We start from the raw sequence: 25,691 nt of genomic DNA on the forward strand, positions 1-25,691 counted from the left end.
GTCGAGAAAAAGTGGAGATAACTTAACAACCATCAACCATTAGAAAAATATACTTGGACAACCATCAACCATTAGAAAAATATACTTGGACAAGAGTAAGTTACCAACAATTTCCAACTCTGATGTTAGTCTGAAGTATAAATAGGTTTTTTTTCCTAGCCTTCTCTGTTTGAGTATGGAAGTCACAACAATTCAAAATAGTTTGATCATCGTCTTAAATAGTTTGAAATGCAAGTAGTGGTTGGAGTATGTTTGGATTAAAAAAAATTTGGTGCATCTTAGATATGTTGGAAAAATATTTATAAATGCAAAGTTAGGCATTGACTCATAAGGTCCTACCCACAAATAAAGAATAGTGGATTTTATCCATCTGATCATTATGGACTTGTATGTTGTATGTGAAAAATCATAATATTGTTTTCCTGAACTCCAAGTCTTGCTAAATGGCAACCATCAAAACAAATCTGTGGGTTGTTATAGTTTGTAGGTTTTTGGGGGAGGGGGCTACAGAGGATTTTATGAATATATTGAGTAAGGTGTATAAAATCACCAGGTATTTGTTGAGGCAGATTTATAAAGCTATGATAACATCCCATATTTACTAAGGGAAGACTTCTTTTAATGCTACTTGTTCTAGTGTCCTAGTACAGAAGGAAATGGTAATTATTGCCTAATATGCTTTGAAAATTTTTTTACAAGTACTTCAACCCCTATTATGTGTGGATGAAAAGGTTATGCGGTCAGTTTTTGGAGGGTACGATTGGAGCTTGTCTTAGCAAATGAAATTCTTTGTGGCTATGTGTGTCTAGATGTAAAAATATGTATACATGTAGATAGGCGTACAAAAACCTTATGAACAATACAGTATGCATGTTTTGCCCTTCTTGGCCTCCTGTACTTCTCAAACATGCAAATATTGATGTATTTTCATGGCCTTGATTGATTGTATATTGGATTAATGAAGCTAATTATGTGTTTCATCACTTTGGTATATGGATGATTTGATATTGTTTCCATGGTTTTGAGTTTAAATTATTTATGACAACTTTTCACCATCATTGTGGGATAAACTACCTAAAATCTATATTTTTCATTTCTGACAGTAACAATTCATGGGAAAAGTTTCATAAACAGGTATTTACTAGAGTCAATTTTTGTGAGAAATTACTTTTTTCTAAGGGAATGACGTTGGTAAGAAATATTTCATTCGATAACCTCAACAACTATTTCTCGCAAGTTGTTGTCATGGACATGAACAATACCAACGAGGTAGGCTTTGTGGGAAAAGGTGCAGCCCTCACCTATACTGGCGAACGAGTTTGGTTGTGAAAGTAGTGATTTCCACCAAAAAATCTTGAGGGTTAAACTATTACCCACGTATCCTTTCGGTGGCAAACAAAACTATTTCTCATGAGATTAGTCCAAAATCATGACTTATTTGTGACGAGTTCAGAAATCTTTCCCGGTCGATTTCTTCTTCATAAAAAGTTTGTTTTTCCCACGAGTTGGGTTTCAATGGGAGAAAAGACTTCATATCACTACTTTTATTCTACAAACTCCCCCCGACTAGATTTGTTGATAAAAGAGTTTTCCCCACAAACGTCATACCTTTTGCCACCACAATCCCACCTGGTAAGAATAGGTACTTACTGTATTGAATTTCAAAAACTTCCTACAACCCATTTCCTAACATTTGTCTATTCTATTAAAATAATATTTTTTTATTCTTTCTTTATTATTTTTTCTCTCAATTATATTTACAATTTTAACTACTCACTTTTTCGTCATGTTCCTTATGTTTTGAACTATCACCTACTAACTAATATTTTAAACACAAAGCTGATTTTTTTTTTGAAGTCATAATAGTTTTGAAATTATTACGATTTTGAAAATTATAATTTTTTTTTTATAAAAATTCATCATTTCCAACAGTATTTTATTTGTAATGGATAAATAAAAGTCAAGATTATGGTGTACAATTAAGAGAATGTTTATATCCATAATATTGTCTCAATTCTATTTAGAAGTACTAAAGCTGCCCATACATCAGTCTCAAAAGTTTAATACATGTGCCTATAATATTGTCTTAATTCTATTTACAAGTACTGAAACTTCCATACATCAGTCCAAAAAGTTCAGTACATGAGCCCATAAGATTGGTCAGAAATTTCAAAAATAAATTCTCAAAACAATTAACCACGATAGCAAAATTGCTACAATGAAATTGGTTTTATCTAGTTTTCTCTTATGTCTCTGAAACAATTTCTAGTCGATGTCGAGTAGTTTAGATATCCATTGATGTTTGTACATTTTGAAGGTTGTTTTTTAATCAGTTAATTATCTTTTGGCCATTTTCATGTATTTCTAAGTCATACCAACAAAAAAACCCGTAAGGATGCCCAACCTGGAAAATTGACTAGTACATATTAGCAAACAAGATTACCAACACATATTAGCAAAAAAGGCCACCAACAAGTGACATACCTCATAGTTTTGGCAACTAAAAAATCAGCACCCTTCACTATCCTCCATATGGGCAGTCTTTCGACATGCTTTAATACCAGAATAACATATTGGGTACTCATTTTAACGAAAGTTTTTTTAGCGTGAGATATTACTAGTGTTGCTACGTGACTGAGGCCTTGGGTAGTGTTGTCTTTTCTTTTGCTTCAAGTTTGTACACAAACATTAAATTTGATTCTTATCTTTAATACAAAGATAATTGGGGTGGGGGTGGAGAGTACTCCACCATCACTAGAGAGTATTGAGTTTGACTCAACTAAGTGTGGACAATGTTAGGGTCCTTATTAAGGAGGTTCGTGAAAAACATATGTCCATGATTTTGTGTGGATTCAAACACATTAGAATCTCCAAAGAAATGGGGACAAGATATTGCAAACTAGCTCAGGAAATAAATGGTGACATATAGGAAGTGGCAATTTTCTCAATGGCTGCAACAAGCGGTTGCCAATATTCACTGGCCATCCGGGCTACCCTGTCAATGAGTATGTGACAGTTTTCCTTTTATCCTCACCCAACTTTTTCATCACCACAATTGAATGATATATAGTTTAACTTTCAACAACTCAATCCAACCAACAATCGAGATGCATGAGGAAGAAATGAACATGCTAAATGGATGAAAAAATAGCAATAGATAGTGATACTAAACAACATGTTAAATAGAAATATACAATATGGTAAATGGATAAAAAAAAAAGGAGCGATAATGATAGAAAACAGTGGGCTAAAACAGCAATAGGAAATGATACAAAATATTTAGAGAGATGTTTCTTGACAAGGACACTTGGAAAGGAAAAATTGTTGGTATGTTATAACAACATGTTTCATACAGTATGTTAAAATAGAGTACTAATAAAGAACAATAAGAATGCATGCTAAATAAATAAGAGCAGCAAAGTCTGCTTCCTTAAAGGCACATATTCTCCAAAACAGAATAATGTTAAAACAAGATTACAGGCATATTTAATAAAGCATGTTTAATGCATCATGTTCAAAATAGAATACTAATAAATAAACAATCAACATGCATGCTAAATGAATAAGAGCAGCATCATACCCTTCCTTAAAGAACAACATAATTTAAATTTACAGTATTTAAGCACGAATGGCTACAAAACTTTCAACCCCGATTGCCTTTGTGAAAACTATCACAATAAAAAGGTGGCTATCTGGATTAGGATTACACTTCCATATCGATCAAGCCCCATTGACAACACTTATGATCTTACACTTTGAATAATAATTAGAACCATTATCACATCCTTACACTAGACATGTAACCCCAACAAAAGCCCTAAATAACACCAAAAGCTGCAAATGACAAAGGTAAAACCTTTATGGAAAGGTAAATGAAATAAGTGTGGAAGAAAACTAGGCAAACCGTTAACACAGAACAAGTGTATAACAACAAAATGGGAAAAAATCAACACAACTGAAATTACAGAGGTAGGAAGAAAAAGTGGTTGAACTTAAACTCAGAACAAGAACCAGGTATCCTATTTAATAATTCAACACATAGTGGCAAAACATCGTAGCATGATTTTCAATGATAATGACAACTCGAACTTAGACAGCATAGAACAACAGAATCACCAAAATTATCAACAGTTAATGAAATTACATAGACACGGGAAGAGGTTCCCATCCCTCATAGAATTAACACAGTAGGTATCCCATTCAATTCACAGTGAACATTTGAGTCACAGTGTCTCAACAAAGATTACACATGTTTGAATCCAATCCAACCAACATACAATGACAATGTCTTAACATCAAAGCATCATAGCATCATAACATAGAGGCTAACATAGAAACACCAGAATTATAGAAGCAACTCAAGCATAGAACCAACGAGAGTCACATCTCACGAGACAGAAAATACACAAAATCTTAAAGCCACAAAATCTCACAAATTTACAACATGAAAGCATCACAGTATCACATCATCACAACATAGAGGCTAAAATATAAACACCATAATCACAAAATCTCAGAGCCACAATAAGAGCAAAAAATAAGCATCACAAGAAATACACAATAGCAAAAATCATCCAGTTGCTCACCGAATGCAATTTCCCTCAACGTGATTTCAAAATCCGCAGGAAAATCTCAAATTCATGAAACCCTAGAGAAGCTCCCAGGTAGAGAGATGAAAACTAAGAAATCCAATCAAACAACATTGGCTAGGGTTTTCGATTTGCATCTCACAAAGATCAATTTAATATATATCGCAAAGATGCCCCAAGCCTAGAGCTGAACATTTATCTCAGAGGAAACTCATGGGAGAAAGTGAGACAAATTCGTGTGTGTCAAGGTATTGTGCGAGAGAGAAGGCAGGGCTTACCAAAGGTGCCGATCGGAGGGGCTGTCGTCAATGGTGGCAAATGGCGTGAGAGAGGGCCAATATGAATGACGGAAAGTCTTGAGAGAGTTTTCATGCTAGACCAACAAGAACTAAACATAAAAAGCACAAGATGAGGGATGTATAGTGGCTCCTCATATTTGGCAAACCATTGTACAAATGCTCAAATGTGATCCCCAATTTAGGGATTTGGATGGGAGGGAAAAACCAGGTTTCTCCCAAATATTTTCTCCAAAACTTGGAGAATATGGACCTTTAGGAAAGTAGATGAGGCTACTCTTAAGTACAATGAAAAATATTCAATCAAGACCTATGTCAGGTTATTTACAACCTTCAATAGAGAGTTGACACACCAACTTCCCATTGAATGATATAATAAACTCAATTACACTAGATTAAAAATTTTAAAATTAAAAAAAAAATAAGAAGAGAAAAAGAAAATAGGCATGCAATCAGGCCACCCCACAAGGGGAGGCTAGTAAACCACCACCAATGCTGGGGGCTGGCAAATATGGCTGATTTGAAGCCATTTCAGTCTCAAATCTCCAAATGGGCGCAAATAAGGCATTGAATATGGTCTATCCGATGTCAGATCAATCAGTTTGACACCTCTCAGACACGAGGCTTCTGATTTGGAGTTGGATCTAACTAAATCTAGTTATTCCAATGGCCAGATTGTGGCAGATCTTGCAACTCTGGCACCTAAAAACTTTTCGGTTGTTAAAAACAGTGCCATTGATTTTTCTAGCCACCAGCACTAGTGGCAACCATCACCCTGAGATCAAACTAATTATATTTTGTGATGATTGTTTCGCAATCCAAGTGACGGTTGGGATGGCAGTCGGAGGTTATCATAAAAATAATTAACATTAGGGTTCATAGAAGTTTTTAGGATTTATATTTAAGTGACTTTTAATAAATTTAATCCACTGTGATTTTATTTATAATAAAATTTGTGAAACAATGAGCTGGCTACTAAGCTGCTAATGAAGATTGGAGGTTTTACATTACCAAGTTCTAACAACGGTCACTCTTCACCATGATCACTTTCAGGGTAATAACATTAAAAATATAATTTAAAATATGTTTAAAAGTTTAAGCAATAACCTCTCTCATGCACTCTTTAATATAATTAAAAAAATATTGTCAATGGTCTCAAGAAAAAAAAATCTCCCTCTTATTGGCCGGCCTCTAAAAATCTAAAACAACTCTTTCAACTTCCATAAGAGGTAGCTAGAAACTATCCCTCGCGTTGAACAAAATATTTGAAAGTAGCACATTTAATTTTGCCTAGAAATAAGGTAGAAATATCCCTAAAGAAGCCCTTTAGGGTCTTGCTAAAAAGTTTCAATTAGTCTATAAAAAAATAATTTATAATTCTTTAAAGAACTCAAAATTTTGTGCCCTAAGAAATTTCGGCAATTAAACAAAAAAATAAATATTGTTTTTATTAGATGGAGGGGCGCCCACGTGGGGCTGACCCCCTCCTGCTTGTAACGCATGTAACGCATGGCTTAAAGCCATGCGTTACTGCCGTTACATAATATAATTGAAGCCTGGCCTTTAAGGCCAGCCGTGCAGAGGAGGACTATATATAGTCTCTCCCCAATTGTGTTTTTTATGATCCAAAAAAAATAGAAAAATACTCTCTCTCTTTTTGTTCTCTCTTGAAAAAAAAATACTTAGGCTGTGGATTGATTAAGTGTTACTCTAGTTTCATACTACGTAGTACACTTTCGCCACTAAAGGAAAACGCTTGGAGTTTATCAATCTGGAAAAACTTGTGGAGCAATTCTTTAAGTTGAGCTTGAGGTACTTTTCCGCTGTGCAATCTAACATTGGTATCAGAGCTATTTTTTTTTTAAATTGCTTCCAGTTTATAATATTTTCTCGCATATGCTTGAGATTTGTATTGTGTTTTTTTTTATCCTCTCTCTTTTTTTTTAATCTGTTTAAAAAAAAAAAATGTTGCGCACCAAGTGGTGCTGCGAGCACCAACGCTGTGGTGCTGCGCGCACCACCGCAAGGCGCTGCGAGCACCAACGCAGTGGTGCTGCGCGCACCACCGCAAGGCACTGCTCGCACCACAGTGAAGCGGCGAGCACCAGCGAGGTGCAGCGAGCACCAGCGAGGTGCTGCGCGCACCACGGAGGTGCATCGGCGTGCTGCTGTGGAGCGGCTACTATTCACGTGAACAGTAGCCGATGGAGGAAGAAGATGACCCTTAGGTCATCTTACTTCCATGGGCTTGGGCCGTGAGGCCCAGCTCAAACGTTTTTTTTTTCTTTCCTTTGATGACTCGGGCTGGGCTTGGCCCAATTTGATTTTGGGCCATTCGGCCCTTCAGTGTTTAATAATAATAATAAAAAAAAAAAAAAAAAAGGAGGGGATGAAATTTGCATGTCTTAATATATGCTAAGATATATTGTTATATTACATGTGATTTTTTTTTATGTTTTAGATTAAATTTGATCACATGTGAATATAGTTATATTCATGCTATTTTTTTTTCCATTATTTTAAATTACATGTGATCTTTTATTTAATTTGTTATATTAAATGTGATTATATGTATATTTGAATTGAACATGTGGATATGTGATTATTTTTTATCATGTATGAATGTTAGGCTTGAATGTTTATACATTAGTCTTTAATGATAAAATAGAAAGAAATTCCCACTAAGTAGTCTTAGTTAGAATTGTCAGTGTAAATGATAGACTGAAAAAAAAAATTGCAGTGACCCCAGTAAGAACTGTAAATGCACTGTATAGCCAAAAGACCACAGTGACCCCAGTAAGAACTGTAAATGCACTGATGGAACAAGAAACATGGACTGTAATGGTCTTATATGAACTATCTTTGTAGACTGGCCCAACAGGTTACTGTGGTTGGAGTAGCTGTCCTTGTAGACTGGCCCAAAAGGTTACTACAATTTTAGTAGGTTATGTCTTTACATGTGACTAGGACTAGATGACTACTTAAGATAGTGGGAGTATAGTTGAGAATTATGATTAATTCTCCCATATTTTTTTTGAATTTGCGCGGGAATTAGGTTAAAAATTTAATAATTGGATATTGTGGCGCAAGAGATGATTCTGAAGCCTAGCGATTTTTCGATCTTGCGACATGTCTAAATTATTTTTTTTTAACTTGGATAGACGCGGCAGATTTCTTAGGTGTGTGTGTAATATCCCTTCTTTGCGTATTGTAGTGAAATGGCATCCAAGAGTATAGTTGCCGATTTAAACAAATGGGAGAAATTGGATGGGGAGAACTACGACATTTGGCATCGCAAGTTCCAATATGTTTTAGATAAGCAAGAGGTCTTGGAGGCCTTATCTCACTCCCTTACTGAGCCCGGGGAAGGGACCTCGGAATAACACAAAATAGATCAACTAGCCTATACTCAATGGGCTAAGAAAAGTCGGTGCGCGCGTATAATAATGTTAAGCAGCATGCACAATGATCTAATGTGTGAGTTCGAGATCTATGACACTGCCCAAAGCATGTGGGAGGCTTTGAAGTTGAAGTTTGGTGGAACTTCAGCCACTAGGTTGCGTGGGTTAACCATGAGGTTTGACTTCTATAAGATGCACTCTGACCACACGATGAAGCAGCATCTTAGGGCTATGTCAACCATGATCCGCGAACTTAAGTCGGCAGGAAACAACCTGACTGATGAACAGCAAGTCCAAGCAGTGATAAGATCACTGCAGAATTCTTAGGAGAATATGAGCCAGAACCTGACGCATAACGAGAATATCAAAGACTTTGATGATGTCTCGCGTCACTTGGAATTGGAGGCTGAGCGCCTAGAGGCTGCCAAGCCCAATCACACGGCTTATGTGGCTGATTCTGGTTCGCGTAAGGCATCAAGGCCTAAGCGCAAGAAGTCTAAGAATGGAGTAGCTGCTGGACAAATTAAGAAGGTGTCAGGAACTTCTCAGCGCAGCAAGAGGGGCAAGCGCGGGAAGAACAAGTCGAAATTAGAGTGCTTCAACTGTGGAAAGAATGGCCACTTCGCTCGTGACTGCACTGAGCCGAAGAAGGTACACTCTGACTTTTCTCGCATTGTTTTTGTAACTAGCCATGTGATGGTTGCTCACTCCTATCCTGTGTGGACTGTTGATTCAGGAGCGACCGAACACATAGCGCGAGATAGAGTTGGATTTGTTGAGTATCGTCAGATACCAGCTAGGAGTCGTGATATCAAGGTGGGGAATGGAGCTAGCGTTGAGGTACTGGGACTTGGTACCTACAAGCTGGACTTGCGGGGTGGCAGCACTCTTTTCCTTCACAATGTGCTATACGCTCCCGAGATCCGACGAAACTTATTTTCTGTAGTCACTCTATTAAGACTTGGTTTTCGTATTGTTTTTGAAAACAATTATGTTTCCTTTTATTTGGGCCATGTGTTTTATGGCAATGCTTTTCTACAAGACGGTTTTATGATATTGAATTTAGATTATTCAAATATAAATGAGTCAATTACTTTTCTTTCTACATCTGATAATTTGGATTCATATAAATGGCATGCTAGGCTTGGCCATATAGGGCAAGATAGAATGACTAGGTTAGCTAGAGAAGGCCTTATAGGCAATCTCGCTAAGGTTATCTTACCCACATGTGAACATTGTCTAATGGGAAAAGCTAAGAGAAAACCATTTGGAAAAGCCACAAGGGCATCTTTTCCACTACAATTAGTCCACTCAGACATCTGTGGTCCAATGAGTGTGAGGGCAAGACACGGAGGTGTCTACTTCATCACATTTAGAGATAATTTTTCACGTTACAGTCATGTCTACTTAATCTCCTATAAGTCTAAAGCATTGGAATGCTTTAGGCGATATCTAAGAATGGTTGAGAATCAGTTAGACAAGAGTTTAAAAGTTCTAAGAACTGACCGAGGATGAGAATATCTCCCTGAGCAATTTAAAAGGCTCTGTGATGAAAAAGGAATCAAAAGACAGTTGACGATGCCGAATACGCCCCAGCAAAATGGCGTGGCGGAAAGGAGAAATCGAACACTGCTTGAGATGGTTAGGTCAATGATGGCGCAAGCAAACCTACCAATTTCTTTTTGGGTGGATGCACTTTTGACTGCTGCCTACATTCTTAACCGAGTGCCCTCCAAATCAGTAACTTCCACCCCATATGAACTATGGACCTGAGAGAAACCCAATTTGAGTAACTTGCGGCCATGGGGTTCAACGGGTTTTGTTCACAATCTTTCTCATAAGTATGGGAAGTTAGGCCCTAGAGGGAAGAAGTGTATCTTTATAAGGTACTCAGAACACTCTAAACGGTATGTATTAATAGGTGAACAATCTGATGGAAGTGTGACTGAGATTGAGTCACGAGATGTGGATTTCATTGAAGATGAGTTTCCAAGTAGAGGTGAGGTTGATAGGAGTTTAGAACTTCATGAGATTGTAGAACAAGAGGAAAGTGCTCCAAGGAATTTAATTGAGAATGAGGAAGAAATTCTTCAAGCTCCTACAAATTATTTGAATCCGAGTGGGAGCACATCACTTGTCAATCAATCACAATAACCTCAGCCGCGTAGAAGCACACGCGAAAGTATTCCCCGTCGTCGTTTTGAGATTGAAGGGGAAGCTTTTATGGTAGCTCCGCATGATGATGACGAGCCTAGGACAATTTATGTGGCTCTCTCATCTTCTACAAAAGATGAGTGGATGAAAGCTCTTAATGATGAGATTGAGTCTATGAAGATAAACCAGGTCTGGGATCTGGTTGATCTACCAATAGGACGTAAGACTATTGGGAACAAATGGGTTCTTAAGGTCAAACGCAAGTCGGATGGATCAATAGATAAGTACCAAGCTCGCTTAGTGGCGAAAGGATATACCCAACAGGAAGGTATAGACTATGAGGAGACTTTTTCACCAGTGGTGAGGTTTGCCTCAATTCGCCTGATTCTAGCTATAGTAGCAAACATGGATTTGGAACTCTACCAGATGGACGTTAAGACAGCATTTCTCAATGGAGAACTAGATGAGGAGATCTATATGGATCAACTAACTGGTTTTGTGGTCAAAGGTCAAGAGCGCAAAGTGTGCAAGCTCAAACGATCTATATATGGCCTAAAGCAATCATCTAGACAATGGTACCTCAGATTCCATCGAGCCATTCTCTCGAATGGGTTTACGATGATCACAGAGGATCATTGTGTTTATGTCAAAAGGTCTAAGAAGAGTTTCATTATGTTGTCATTATATGTTAACGACATACTACTAGCTGGAAATAATAAAAGGTTGATAGTCACCACAAAAGAGTGGTTATCCTTCAATTTTGAGATGAAGGATATGGGTGAGGCAGAATACATTTTGGGAGTTAAGATCTACAGAGATCGCTCAAAGAGACTTTTGTGTTTGTCTCAACAGACTTACATAAAGAAAGTCCTCGAGCGCTTCCTAATGAATGGATGTAAACCCATTGACACCCCTGTTGTAAGGAGTGAGAACTTGTCTAAAGTGATGTGTCCTAAGACTCAAAAAGAAAAGGAAAAGATGGCTCGTGTCCCTTATGCTAACGATGTGGGTAGTCTGATGTACGCAATGATGTGTACTCGGCCTGACATATGCTATGCAGTTGGCTTAGTGAGTAGATTCCAATCAAACCCCGGACTAGCTCACTGGAAAGCGGTCAAAAGGATAATACGATATCTCAAGGGAACTGCGGACTATGTGCTGTGCTATCAGGGTTCAGATTTGCTGCTAGAAGGTTACAGTGATGCCGATTGGGGCAGCGACCTAGATGAGCGCAAATCAACCACTGGGTATGTCTTTCTGCTCAACCAAGGCGCCATTACATAGAGCAGCAAGAAACAACCCTGTATAGCTTTATCCACCATGGAGGCAGAATACATAGCATGTTCTGCAGCAGTTCAAGAAGCTGTTTGGTTACGGAGGTTCCTCAAGCATTTAGAAATTGGCACGGATACATCAGATCCGGTGACAATATTCTGCGATAGCATGGCAGCCCTCGTATATGCTAAGGACTCAAAGTATCATGGAAGAACCAAACACATAGATATCAGATATCACTATATCAGAGACATGATAGCGCAAAAGGAAGTGGTTCTGAAACATCTTTCTACGAGTCGCATGGTTGCTGATCCCTTAACGAAGCCTATAGCAAGAGATGTCTTCGAGGCTCATGTTAGGAATCTAGGACTGCGTAGACTATAAATGTAATTTGTGTTTCAAATGACATAAAGATGTAACATTTCCTTTGGGATATTAATACAATATGATTCAGTTTTTGTCTTTATCGTATTGTTTTTAATACACACACACAAGATATGTCAACAGGCTTAGATTGGCTCACTCACACGAGCGATCGCCTCTAGCGCTTAAGTAGCGAGTAGAGATGAGACATTGTGTCCCTAGGTACTTGTCCAAAGGGATAAGTAGGTTGACACAAAATTATGTCGCCTTAGTGGGAGCTAAGATGAAGTCCATTGATAGGACTATGCATGGGTTACCCCACCATCCATGTAGCCTGTAGTAAGCCAGATGCGAGTTCCTCTTTAACGCCTTGGAGACGTGCAAATAGAGGAATTCGGGTTGGACGCTTAAGGAGCGGCTAGACTAAGATCTGTACGGTGTTGATATAGACATATGCTCTTTAAAAAAGAGAAATCCACCGTAGCATGTGTTTCATACTATATGTGCTTATACGACCATATGAGTAAGTGAGTAAAATGTTTCCCTCTTTCTCGCTGTGTGAGTCTCATTCCTTAAAAAAATGTCCTTTACTTTTGACTATGTCACGAGATGGAGGTTGTAATGTTTGCTACTTTGGCATGCTGTCTATGGCCATGATAGATACGGTCTAAAGAGGCATTGTTGGAAAAGCAGTTCAACCAAAATTGAGTGATATGAGTGTAGAGGGAAGACTATTCGATATCGTATCTTCGATAGTGTTTGCTGACGTCATACGAATGACGCTACATCTTGGTAGCGGCTAAAGGTTGTGAACACATTGAAATATTTGGAGGTAGTCAAGCATTGTTCTGAGTTTTTTAAATTCAAGAGAGTTCGAAAATGCTTGATCCTGATGCGATCAAATAAGTCTAGGACATGACCAGACACGTTAGGGATGTTACTATGCTGGTCTTCTCTGGGAGAGATTTGGTGTATGTACTCCCTCCTTTCTACAGATGTGCTTGGTGGTCGCACGGTCTATTTATTTGTATGAACAAGATTGAGAACATTAGAGAGATGCTGACCTGGGGTCATGTCCACTGTGTGCGAGTGGGAGATATTAGATGGAGGGGCGCCCACGTGGGGCTGACCCCCTCCTGCTTGTAACGCATGGCTTTAAGCCATGCGTTACTTGTAACGCATGTAACGCATGGCTTAAAGCCATGCGTTACTGCCGTTACATAAAATAATTGAAGGCTGGCCTTTAAGGCCAGCCGTGCAGAGGAGGACTATATATAGTCCTCTCCAATTGTGTTTTTGATGATCCAAAAAAAATAGAAAAATACTCTCTCTCCTTTTGTTCTCTCTTGAAAAAAAAAATACTTAGGCTGTGGATTGATTAAGTGTTACTCTAGTTCCATACTACGTAGTACACTTTCGCCACTAAAGGAAAACGCTTGGAGTTTATCAATCTGGAAAAACTTGTGGAGCAATTCTTTAAGTTGAGCTTGAGGTACTTTTCCAGTTCCAGACCGATTTTTTAAACCAGTTCCAGACCGATTTTTCGGTTAAAATTTACACTCATAACGGTTAGTTTTTAGTAGTTTGGGGACTAATTGCATGTACAGATAAAATATAAATAATAAAATCTATAATTTTTGAGACAAGTGTTGATTTTACATGGTATTAGAAAGTAATCATGAATTCGAACTATGTCTCTATACTATCTCATTTAATTAAATATTCAACGTGTTAGGCCCATTTATTCAAGGAAGTGTAAAAATAAAAATATATTGCATAAATTTTTAGGAGATGTAATAATTTCACATGTGTGCGAAAATTATTTGAGGGGCTTATGTATTTTCTAAGAAAATAAAAAATAACCGCAGAGAAATGGTTGAACCTCATTGGAGTAGTTTGGAAACTTGATGAGAAAATGATTATTTTAAAATGGCTGACTATTGACTCTATTTGTTTTTGCTTGGTATCAGTAGACGTGATCTTAATTGGCGTGGGGTGCAAGTGCCTCGGGGATAATAGCTTAGTGGCTGACTTTTTAATCCTCGACGACCACATCACGTTTCTGTTATAAATCAACTACGTACCGTCCTTAGAATTTAGACTCTTCAAATCGGATGTAACCTCGTTTCTCATGATCAAATAATCCCATGCACTCATACAGGTAATAGATATATCCCTATTCTTTTCTTAAGTCGCATGTCCTGTTTATTTATTATTGTGTTCAATTTTTATTTCCTTTTTACATAGCAGTAGTTGACTTTTGCACTTGATTTCATTTGTGGATAATTGTGGGCATAAAATAGTAAAAAAAAGATTAATAATACATTTGATTTTGATCATTCTACCGACCGTTTATGATGCCATCCGTTTTTTCATCCATTTTTCACATATTCATGAGAGATTCGTCTTTCAACGTCATGTATACATGATGTTTCAAGCTTTTTGGCGTTTTTGGTGTGATTTAAGATTATTGTATATTGTCAATCGTATATGACCAGAGCATAACAATTTCATAGTCATTACTTTGTAAGAACATCAAGCAAAACCGGCACAATGGAGGAGGAATTAAGACCTTATAATGTCACCCAAGTGCCTCCAGTAATCGAGACCGAAGACATCCAGTTGGAAAAATATACAATAGAAAAGGAAAATCAGGGGTCAGAACTTGATGTGCGAATAGGTAATGTTCTTGAAGAAGCGCTGCATGTTACCAATATCAAAGTCTATTTTGTCAAGTTATGGCCAAATTTGGAAGCCAGAATCAGAGAGGCTGAAAAGCTCATCGAAAAGTTTAACCAAGATCTTTCTGACATCTCCAGGAAATTGGAAGAAAGAACGGTATGTGAATATGATTTAACCATTTGTTTGTATTGTTATGGTCGAAGTGCTATAATGAGTTGAGAGTTGCATGTTTTAAAGCATGATAAATTATATGTAAGAACATCTGATTTTCACTGAATTTTGTCAACAGCGCAATCAAAGAGAACTGATTTATAGGCTTAAATGGCTTAACTATGACGATGAACGTTATAGAGTGAGTCTGACCCTCAAGAGAGAGGAATTGAATTGTCTTCAACTCACTCTGGACAAGTTATGTTTCGCAAATAATGCATACCGAGTGAGACCCATCAAATCGCGTGCTTCGAAAGGAGGAGAGCTTGATATCCATGTAAGAATTATGAACTCTTAATACTAATCCTTCGCTAAGCCAGTTTTTTGAAAGTGGTGCTTCTCTTCAGATGATCGAGGATTACGAAGTTTTGAATGAAGAATATCATTTATTTTTTGTATTATTTTCTTCTTTTACTCGCTCATCACTGTTTCAACTCGCTTTTGAAGAAGGGAGAACTTGATCTTCTGCAAGTAGCTCTAGACAATCTGTATTCTCAACACCATGCATACAAGGGAAGAGTTCACAATTCATGCTCATCATCACATGACCTTGATAAGCATGTAAGAACTAAGAATGAATCTTGAGTTTTTTTTTATCAAATTCAGTTTTAAATTGGTTTTCTCGCCTTGTTGAGATCAATACAGAAATTGCATTTTCGGGTGCTGCATGGAAGGAACAATTTGGCTGTGGAAAAGCAACTAATAAAAGAAATAAATGGAAGCCAACAGAAAACTATCAGTTCATCATGTTTCCCATTGAAGGAGCTTAAAGATGCTGTAAGTATAAATATGGAATATTAAACCATATCAACCAACTCTCTTGTTTTATAATTCATTTAACATCTGTTTCTCTATTGTAATGGGCTTTCTGGTATTGTTGAAGCAGATATTCGCGTTTCATTGCAATGAACGGTGGACGTTGGGGTGGCCGTCCAGGGAACCCAAAGGGGATCGTGCAGAGCAGATCGAAAGTGAAAGAAAGGAGCTTTTTTGTTTGAAAGAGAGAGCCATTGCCAATGCTCCTGTCAAAGGAAAACTTTGGAATTCTCTGGGTTCAAAACAAGCCATACAAGATCAAGTTAATGTAAAATGATCCAACAAAGTCTCAGCTTGAATTTTGCAAAAACTAAATGTCTGACATTTCCATCATATCACACTGTTTTTACCTTATGCAGGTTAGACGTACGGAATTAAATGAGGCAAAGAAAAACTTATTGCCTGTCAGGGCTAAAGCCAAGCATGCTCAGAAAGAACTGGAGAAAATTGAAAAAGATATAGAACTTGGCACGGAAGCAATTGATAGGTGCACAGGAAAGGAAGGATGAAGTGTCCAAATGCCTCGTTCAACTTGAGAAACTGCGTGCTGAGGAGGTAATGCCTAGTTCCATCAAGATGCTTGCCTCGACCTCATGATGAGATGAGGTGTTATATATCTAAGACATTTGTGTCTTTTAATCTTCTACTGCTTCATGATTATTTCAGGGCTCAGGTTATTACCAATACCAGTCTCTAATTGAAAATGGCAGAAAGCTTACTAGAAAGAAAGATGTAGCTGCCCTTGAGGAATTGTCCCGAGAACAGGTTTGTCGATTCAAACTTCTTCCTCCACTTGGTGTAATTTCATTGCCTTAACTAAATAAATTAAGAAATCTTGTTTTTTCACTTCTTTTTCCATGAATAGGTGGATAGATTTACGTCCCAATGGAATTCCAATAAAGCTTTCAGGAATGAATACGAAAAAAGATTTTATCATCACTTAGACGGTCTACAACCGAGTGAGGAACAACAGATGAGGAACTCTGGAATGAAACCACTTGTTTCAGATGGTCTGGAAAACATCAAAACAGAGCAATGAATCAACAAACAGAAAATGGAAATGGCTTGTGAAGCCTATATATTTGTTTTTTGTTTTTCTTCTCCCAGTCTAGAGTGTAATCCACATCAGCCCCCGGTTATGAGTAAGTTTCTCCATTTTCAACACTATGTCGCACTTCCGAAAGTTTATGTTGTAAATGTACAGTGTGTTGGAATCTTATATTGTCGATGTTTAAAATGGATGGAACAGAACATGCTCATTGTTGATGCATTTTTTGGTCGTGGCCGGAGCCCAACGTTGCTGTTCACCAGCCCACGATAGTGGCTTGGGCATTGATATAGTGTCCTCGCATTCATCCATGAAAGTAACTAATAAATTAAATACAAATGAGAGAGACACAAATTTACCTGGTTCGACATAAAGCCTACATTCACAAATATTTGGAGGCAAATCCACTAGGGTGAACACCAAAAAGACAGCAGAGTATATTCTACCATTCTTTGTGCAAGTTAAATTGGCAATCTAGTAAAAGTAAATTCACAATGAAACAACCCACAAGCAAGACACCAACATTTTTACGTGAAAAACCTCCAATGCGAAGGGAAAAACTACATGACCTAATTTAGTTAAAACTTTTACTATCAACAATAATAGAGTTATAGATTGTCTTCACTAGACCAAATCTCTAGAGGCTACCGGTACATAAAAAATATCTATATTATTGGTTCAACACATAATCATCACCATACAAGTAGATATTAATTAAGGCGACAAGAAAGATCTCATCAAATGGATGTTTACATTAAACAACTGGAGAGCAATCTCAACTATTAGTACCAGTCAAAATGAAGCTCTCACCATAAAGAAAAATATATTGAAATTTCGTCACAATTGGACCACAAATGATCCCTCAAAACTTTGATACAAGTATGAGAAAAATTCTCACTCTTTCATAAGGCACCTTCTCTCTTTCTTTTCTCTCTCTATTTTCCCCACACCATACACACGGCACACACTTTCTAAAAAACAAAATCCTACCTTTTGTAATTACCAAAATGCCACTCAAGTGGCCACATGGGTTTCTTTCACAAGGAGGGACCCTCCTGACTATGTGAGGGGCTCCACCAAGCCTATTTTTCTTTTGCATTCTTCAGATTTTTGCATAGGTTGTAGTTTCGTCGTCTCATCTAACCCATTTTCATCATTATGAATTTGAATTTTCTCAATCTGTAACAATTTCATCTCCAATGCTTCACGAATCAAGTGATACTTCACATTAATATGCTTCAATCTTGAATAGAAGGATGAGTTCCTATTAAGATGGATAGCACTATGATTTTCATAGTAGAGAATATACTTCTCTTGTTTCTAACCCAATTATTCTAAAAAGTTCTTCATCCATAACAATTCCTTGCTAGCTTCAGTGATGACAATATACTCAACCTCTATGCTAGACAAAACAACACATTTATGTAGTCTAAACTCCCATGACATGAGTTCCCCTATATAAGTAATCAAGTACCCTGAAGTAAACTTTTTAGAATTAATGTCTCCAACCATATATGCATCTATAAACCCATGAAGCATAGGCTTACTATTTCCAAATCACAAACACACATTGGATGTAAAACTCAAGACCTAGCCCAGGCCCATGAAGAGCCCAACCAATGGGCCACACGATGTCGTCTCGTTGTCTCCTTTCTCCCTTTCAATTTCTTCTTCCCGAAACTCCTTCTTTCCCATTATCCATTATCTCCGATTCACACTCCCCACTCCCCTATCAGTCACTTTAATCAGTTTCTCACCTCCCCTCAAAGAAAAATTCCTCAACAAATTTCCTCTCATTTTTTTACTCCCTCGTTGTGCTCATCTTCCAGCAGGTACACCTCTCTCTCTCACACACAAAAATTCTGCAATTCAGTTGCGGGTCTCCATGGATCGGTGCCACTGTCAAGCATCCTCCCCAAGGCATCATCAAACGATGGTGAGTGTTTTTCTCATGCCTCTCTCACTTACCTAGTTCTCTTTGGTTTCGTATTTCACCATGCACCTCACAGATTTCTTCTCTCACAGAATATATCCACCACCCCTCCGTTGTGCACCATTAGTTGTTGTGAGTCCATTGGCTTGTTCTCGGATACTTGTTGCCGATAAGCCCTAATGCCACTGCCAACACCACCGTTGTTGTACCCACCGAAGGTGAGTTTTGTGCACTTCTCTCTTGTTCTCTATTTCCTTTCTTTGTACCTCACAAATTCTTATTGACAATCTATCATTTCAAAGCATTTACTTCCTTGTGGTATATCGCTGCTATCTAATGCCATCGTCAATTTTTTCTTGTCGCATCAGGCACTGAAATAAGCCATAAGCAGCATCTCCTCCTCATCGAATTTTATTGAATTAAACGCACAAATTTTGGTAAGATAATTAGAGCGTTAGTATCGCCTTTGTATTATTTATTTAAAGTGATATGTATATTGGTATCTATCGGAAGACATTGTTGACTTTGTTATGTATTGAGAATTGTGTAATTGTGATTTCTTAAGTGAATTGAACTATGGATAACGTGCGCAGGATGTTGCTTGTGGGCTGTTTGTGTTGGACATGTGAAAAATTGCAAACGTTTAAGTGGCTATTTGGGTGGTGTGTTGGCACGTAGGGAGTCTCGGGTTCCAATGTTATTGAGGGAGAAGAGTTAATAGTGGCTGTAATATCAATGAGCACATTGGTTAGACATGTCGGGACTAAATGTGGTTATGTTATTGTTTGATAAGTCGAGAATAAATTGTGAGTATGTGGACTGTTTGTATAATATGTCGAAATGAGTTTATAAATAAATGTTAAGTGGGTGGTAAATGGTTAAATAAATTTGAGGTGGATGGCCAAATCTTTGTAAAGTGGTGAACTTTCATTGGATTTTGTGAGTAATTGTTACATGCTGAAATTGTCGTTCAGGCTACAGATTTTTCTGTAGTAAAAGTTAGACTTATTCTTGTTTGAGATTTGTTGGTAGAGTTAGCGTGATGCTTGTTTGGCTTTTAACACTTAGTGAATATTTTATGATTTAGGTGACAAGATTATTAGAGGTCGAACTCAAAACTTAGATAATACGCTGCAAGAGTCAGGTAAGCGGGTTCCTATGCTAGACTGTGCATGAAAAGAAAATGAATTGAGGTTGATTTGTGAAAAATATGCATGATATGTTTTGAAAAGAAATGCAAAAATATCTCAATTATGTGTTCTGCACTACTCATGAAATTTATATAAAAGATAAAATACTTTCTGGCATGACTAGTGTAGACATGAGTAATATTTTGACATGTTTTTTCTGAAATGTGCAAAACAGAAAATATGAAATCTGAAAATTTTGTACATATTATATGAAAATGTTCCGAATCTGTTTTTGACTATGTGAAAATTATATGAATATGTTCAGCACTTTGTTTGATACTATATGTATCTGAAAAATCTTTGGCATGACTTTCTAATTTTGGTTCTGATATAATGATTTTGATTCTATTATATGGTTGGTGCCAACATCTCTGATATGAGTGTACCTACTTTGGAGAAAAGTGATTTTTCTGCTTGTTTTTTCCTGTGTACACACTCGGGACTCCGAGAGTGAATAAGGAAAAATTTCACATTCTGATACAGTCTGGTTTGACTATTGGGGATAGCACAACCCTACCACGGGGGTTAAACATGGTATATGATATAGTAATATGATATAATAAGATGAATATGTTCAGTCATGTTATGCCAAATGGTCTTTGAATATTACCAATTGATTTATTTTTTAATATGAACAGCTTGAAATGTCGCTTTAATTTTCTAATAACACGTTTGAGATCTACATATTAAAACTGGAATGTTTTGTTTCTGCATATTGAACTCTTTGAAAAGGCTCATGTTTATATATTAGTATATATTTTCTGCTTACTAAGTTGTTGATAACTCACCCCTTTATCTCCACAATATTTTTGGATGATGTTGACGGTTCAATAGGGACCAGAAATAGTGATTGTGAGCAAGACTAGCTAAAGATAGGAATATTGAGTACCTAAGGGTACCATTGATGATTTGAGAAGTTTTATTTCGTAGATGGTTTTTAAATTTGTTATGGAATATTGAGATTTATGTAATTAATTTAATGTTATGATTGGGTTTACTAGAGATTGTGGAGCAGATTTGTGTTTCTTGGATTTAACATATTGATGATCTTGTGGATAAATTTATGCTTTAAGTTGAAGTAGATGAATTTATGTTTTCGAGTTTTGGAGTCTTTGAGAATGATATTTGTGTTTGGGATATATTATTTTATGTGACAAGATCTAACTCTCCGACTCCTATGGGTACATGGCGTTACATTGGAAGTACCTTTGAGATACCTGAGAATCCATTTCACAGTTGTCCAGTGTTCGTTACCAACATTAGAGAGGAATCAACTCGCAATGCCAACAGAATGAGCAATATCAGGTCTTGTGCACACCATAACATACATTAAGCTATCCACAGTTGATCCCTAAGGCACATTTTGCATCTCTTCCTTCTCTTTCTCACTTGTAGGACTCTATTTTAAACTTTGCTTCAAATGACCTACAAGTACTTTTTAACAAGTACACAATGATCAGAAATAGTTTTATCATATTCGTGCTCAACCATAAAAGATTCAGTTTTTTTTGTACCATTGTCTAGGTGTCTGCTTGAGTTCATATAAACTCTTCTTCAGTCGACAAACAAGATGCTCTCTACCCTTCACCATGAACTCCTCTGGTTACTCTATATATATATTTCTTCCTCCAAGTCACCATGGAGGAAAGCAGTCTTCACATCAAGCTATTCAATCTCTACATTCATACTGGTAGCCAAACCCAAGACAACTCTAATAGAAGATATTTTTAACACGGGCAAAAAAATCTCTTTAAAATCAATGTCTTTCTTCTGACTAAACCAATTCACAACCAATCGTACCTTGTATCTTGGTTATGAGCTATTTAGTTCTCAATCTTCTCCATTTATTCTTCAATGTTCGTTTACCCTTTGGTAGTTCTACCTACTCATAGGTATGGTTCTCATGCAGAGATTTTATCTTTTCTTGCGTTGCTCTCAACCACTCTTTTTTCTGATCATATTGCATAGTTTCTTGATAACATTCTGACTCTCTCCCATATGAAAGTAAACCATACTCAGTAGCAGAAAATCTAGTGGTAGGTCAACGCTCTCTAGTAGATCTTCTTAACTAATTTTCTGTAGATGGTTCTAAAAAAGGTTGCTTTGCATGTCTTTAGGAACATGAACAAAAGCCCTGCAGTCGAACACCCTCAAATACTTAAGAGAGATATCTTTCTCTGCCCAAACCCTTTCAAGAATGTCACCATCCAAAAGAACTGAAGGACAAAGCTTAACCAAGTCAAATGTTGTCCTCATTGCCTCACCCTGAAAGAAATTATCTTTTATCAGATATCTCTGTACTCATCACTGATTACGCCCAAAGAATAATGTGGTAGTTGTAGTACAGCTTTGGGGTATCGATTCCACATAGAGATAAATTAAAAGAATTGTATAAAGAACAAAGAAACTAAAGAAAGAGATTAAATTATTAATGGGAAAACAAAGATTAATTTTAAATACAAATTAAAGTGAAACAAAGTGACTAACGGAAAAAGTATTCAAGTTTGACAAACAGTAAAGCGTCGAGAATCCCTTGCACAAATATGGTATTTTAATTATTCTTAATTCATTAAATAACTCAATTGGGAACTCAATTCCTAATATTTCCAATCGGAAGGTATAGATTTATAAACCAAGATTAAACCAAATGTAACCCTTTGAAAAATCATTCACCACTTTTAAAATACGTAAATTATTATCACTATTAAGAAAATCCAACGACGACAATATACTCAGGAAGTGATATTGCAGCAAAGAATTAAATCAATACAGAAAAATAATTGATCTAAACATAATCAAAGAGTCAATCCATTCAATAGAAAAAGCATGATTGAATCCATAAACAGAATAAATTCTATGATTATTCGGAGAAGAAAACATTAACGATGAATTGGGAATGATAAAACAAAAGATTTTTAGTAATTAAAAATAAAATACATAAATCAAGAATAAATTAAAAATACCATCTAATGTGCAAGTTTATCCCTAGCCCTACTTGAGAATTTAGTTACCCATAAATATAATGGACAACAAAAATTTCAAGAGAAAAATAGAGTAAACGGTGGCTATGAAAATTAATTTCAGATATTCCTCCTTTAAACTGAGCCGTTTCTCCTCTTCTCCACTCTCCAATTTCGTGCTAATGATGAGCTTAAATAGGGTAGGAAAGAAACCATAATGTCTTCATATTCTCGCACACAAAATGCCTAAATTTTAGGACTCAACTTGCAAGCCATGTATGTGCTTCATGAGTATGAATTTGGAAATTCTTATTAGATACAACTAAGATAGCTTTCTAACGTATCAAGAATCGCATCAATCCGATATCTGAGTGAAAATTTATGATAGTCATACACTCGTTGAAAATTCTTAGGTTATTCCAAAGTCTTGCCCACTTGAAAGTCCTTTGAATTTGAATGGGTTTGGACTTGCTCTTTTATAGACTCTAAAATTAAATATAAAAATTTGCTTAGGAGTATCACAAAGTAAATAGAAACTCAATTCAAAAATACACATTAATTTCAATGATTTCTATTAACATTTTAGCATTTTAGTCCAATAATAAGATATTTAGAGTGCACTTTTGTATACTCATCACACCCCCCAACTTGCTTATTGCTAGTCCCTAGCAATTTCTATGCTAAAGACATGAAAGAGATGAGAATCACTAAAATAAGCCACCAATTCACATTTTCCAAATTCACATATCAAAAAAAGACTAAGGAATCCAATAACCTGTCAAGATCAATCCACTTATAGCAATTCACAGAGTGTGTGTTTGTTCTCCAATCTATAACCATCTTACCACTAACCTTGATACATGCAACATCAAGAACGTCTCAAGAAAAAGGTTCAACTCCATAACTCATGGGTATGATAGTGTTTCGTGTAAGGGCTCTCTCTCTGGAGCTGATAAGTGGTGTACACACAATCACAGAGAGATTTAGGTAGTTATGAACAAGCAACAAGCAAGCATTGATCTTATGATAGGAACACTAACAAATGAGAATCTTTCCAAAAGCTTACTTAGGATCAGAACGGTCAACACAAAAGGTTGTAACGTGGCTTAGGTTCGGGGCTATATGGAAAAAATGAAAAATGATTCAAAAACTTTCAAGTACATACAAAGAGAATCTTATTAAATATCTCAGTAGACCACACTTCTCACTTGATGTACTCTTCAACCTTTCAAATAATCAAATAATGCCTCTTTTTCTTTTCTTTCTCTTTGCCCTTTTCCTTTTTTTTCTTTTTTTTTATCATTTTATTTTTATAATTTGGTGATCAATTACATGCCACCCTAATATTTTGCTATTTCTACCCAGCCTTGGTATTTTCGCATTTGAAGCTCACTCACTTGAACACCTTGTAACCCGTATTCTTCCTTTTTTTCTCTCTTTTTTTTATTCATTTCAAAAAGAAGAATTCCACATCTAGTACACACTTAGAAGTAATAAGGTTAGGAAAAATTAGTGTATAAGCTATACTCCAATGTGGAGAGGCATGCACGTGGGCATATGAAAAGAAAATGTTACATGTATTTATTGGCTCAAAGTTGGCTACTAGGGGTCTATAATGGAAAGGGTTAGCTTGAAATGCTCAAACGTTGATCCTAAGTTGACCTTCGTCATATCCCAAGTATATCCACCATCTTATCAGAAACTATGTAATGATATTCTCAAAAGAAGTGTCCAATTCAACAGATTAATGAACGCTTATCACAATTTATTGCATTTGTAGGCTCTCAATCCTCTCTAAAATTCACATTAATACTTAAGCAAAAGAGTTCTCTAACTACATGTGTCAAACCACCATCTTACCACAAAACTTGAATGAGTGCATTAAAGATTCTATGAATACTTCAGCAAAAAAATGATTATGGTGGGTTTGATGAATTCACGAAGATGGCTATGAATGAGAATAAGTACACATGTGAAAAGGATGACGTGTGATGCAAAATTAAAAAAAAAAATTGACACATGAAAATATGCCACAGAGTTCCAACAAGCATTTTCAATACTGAATTTGCACCACCACCCCCAACTTAAATGAACCATTGTCCTCAATGTTTAAGAATCAAATTTGAATAAGAAATAACTAAAAAGGGTAGAATACATATGATGAGTGACGTGAGTAGCTCGCTAAGTACCAAAGCTGGTAACCTGAAATGACAAAATGAAACTAACATGCAAACAAAAACAAAGAAAACAATAGCAAACAAAAAGGAAAAGAAAGAAAATAAAACAAAACAAAAATAAAACAAAACAAGTAAAGAAAAACATACCTGCGTGGTGTGGTCAAGGTTGATAGACCGGATCCACAAGTGTAATGTCTTCCACTTCTGGAACTTGTCTATCAATTAATACTTTAAGGCGTTGACCATTTACTTTAAAGATCCGACCATCCTTAGGATCCTCTATTTCTACCGCCCCATTTGCAAAAACATTATTCACTATAAAAGGGCCGGTCCACCTAGACCTAAGTTTTCCTGGGTGATTATGGAGTCTAGAATTATATAAGAACACTTTATTATTAGGCTTAAACGTCTTCCTACCAATATTTTTATCATGAGACACTTTCGTTTTAGCCTTATAGATTTTAGAGTTCTCATAAGCATCATTTCTCAACTCCTCTAACTCGATTGACTGAAATTTTCTAAACTTACCCTCATTCAATTTAGAAGAAATACTAACAGGGAAAGTGTCACCTTGGTCGAGAAATGCATGCTTAAGAC

At 36.5% G+C, this 25,691-nt stretch overlaps 1 protein-coding gene across 1 annotated transcript; it reads left to right on the forward strand.

The window, feature by feature from the left end:
- Nucleotides 1-14,631: 14,631 nt before the first annotated feature.
- On the forward strand, nucleotides 14,632-16,825 carry LOC121249347 (proton pump-interactor BIP131-like). Its single transcript, XM_041148058.1, has 7 exons — nucleotides 14,632-14,916; nucleotides 15,050-15,247; nucleotides 15,616-15,747; nucleotides 15,857-16,054; nucleotides 16,146-16,262; nucleotides 16,453-16,551; nucleotides 16,652-16,825. Exons 1-7 carry the CDS (start codon nucleotides 14,632-14,634, stop codon nucleotides 16,823-16,825), a joined length of 1,203 nt encoding a protein of 400 aa, XP_041003992.1.
- The last annotated feature ends 8,866 nt before the right edge of the window (nucleotides 16,826-25,691 follow it).

The sequence above is a fragment of the Juglans microcarpa x Juglans regia genome, chromosome 2D (assembly GCF_004785595.1).
Source record: "Juglans microcarpa x Juglans regia isolate MS1-56 chromosome 2D, Jm3101_v1.0, whole genome shotgun sequence".
NCBI lineage: Eukaryota > Viridiplantae > Streptophyta > Magnoliopsida > Fagales > Juglandaceae > Juglans > Juglans microcarpa x Juglans regia.

Excerpts from the sequence above, each read along its gene's own strand:
- LOC121249347 (XM_041148058.1), top strand. The coding sequence starts at position 14,632 with ATGGAGGAGGAATTAAGACCTTATAATGTCACCCAAGTGCCTCCAGTA. Across the intron at positions 16,263-16,452 it reads ATATAGAACTTGGCACGGAA|GGCTCAGGTTATTACCAATA; the intron begins GCAATTGATAGG and ends TGATTATTTCAG. Across the intron at positions 16,552-16,651 it reads AGGAATTGTCCCGAGAACAG|GTGGATAGATTTACGTCCCA; the intron begins GTTTGTCGATTC and ends TTCCATGAATAG.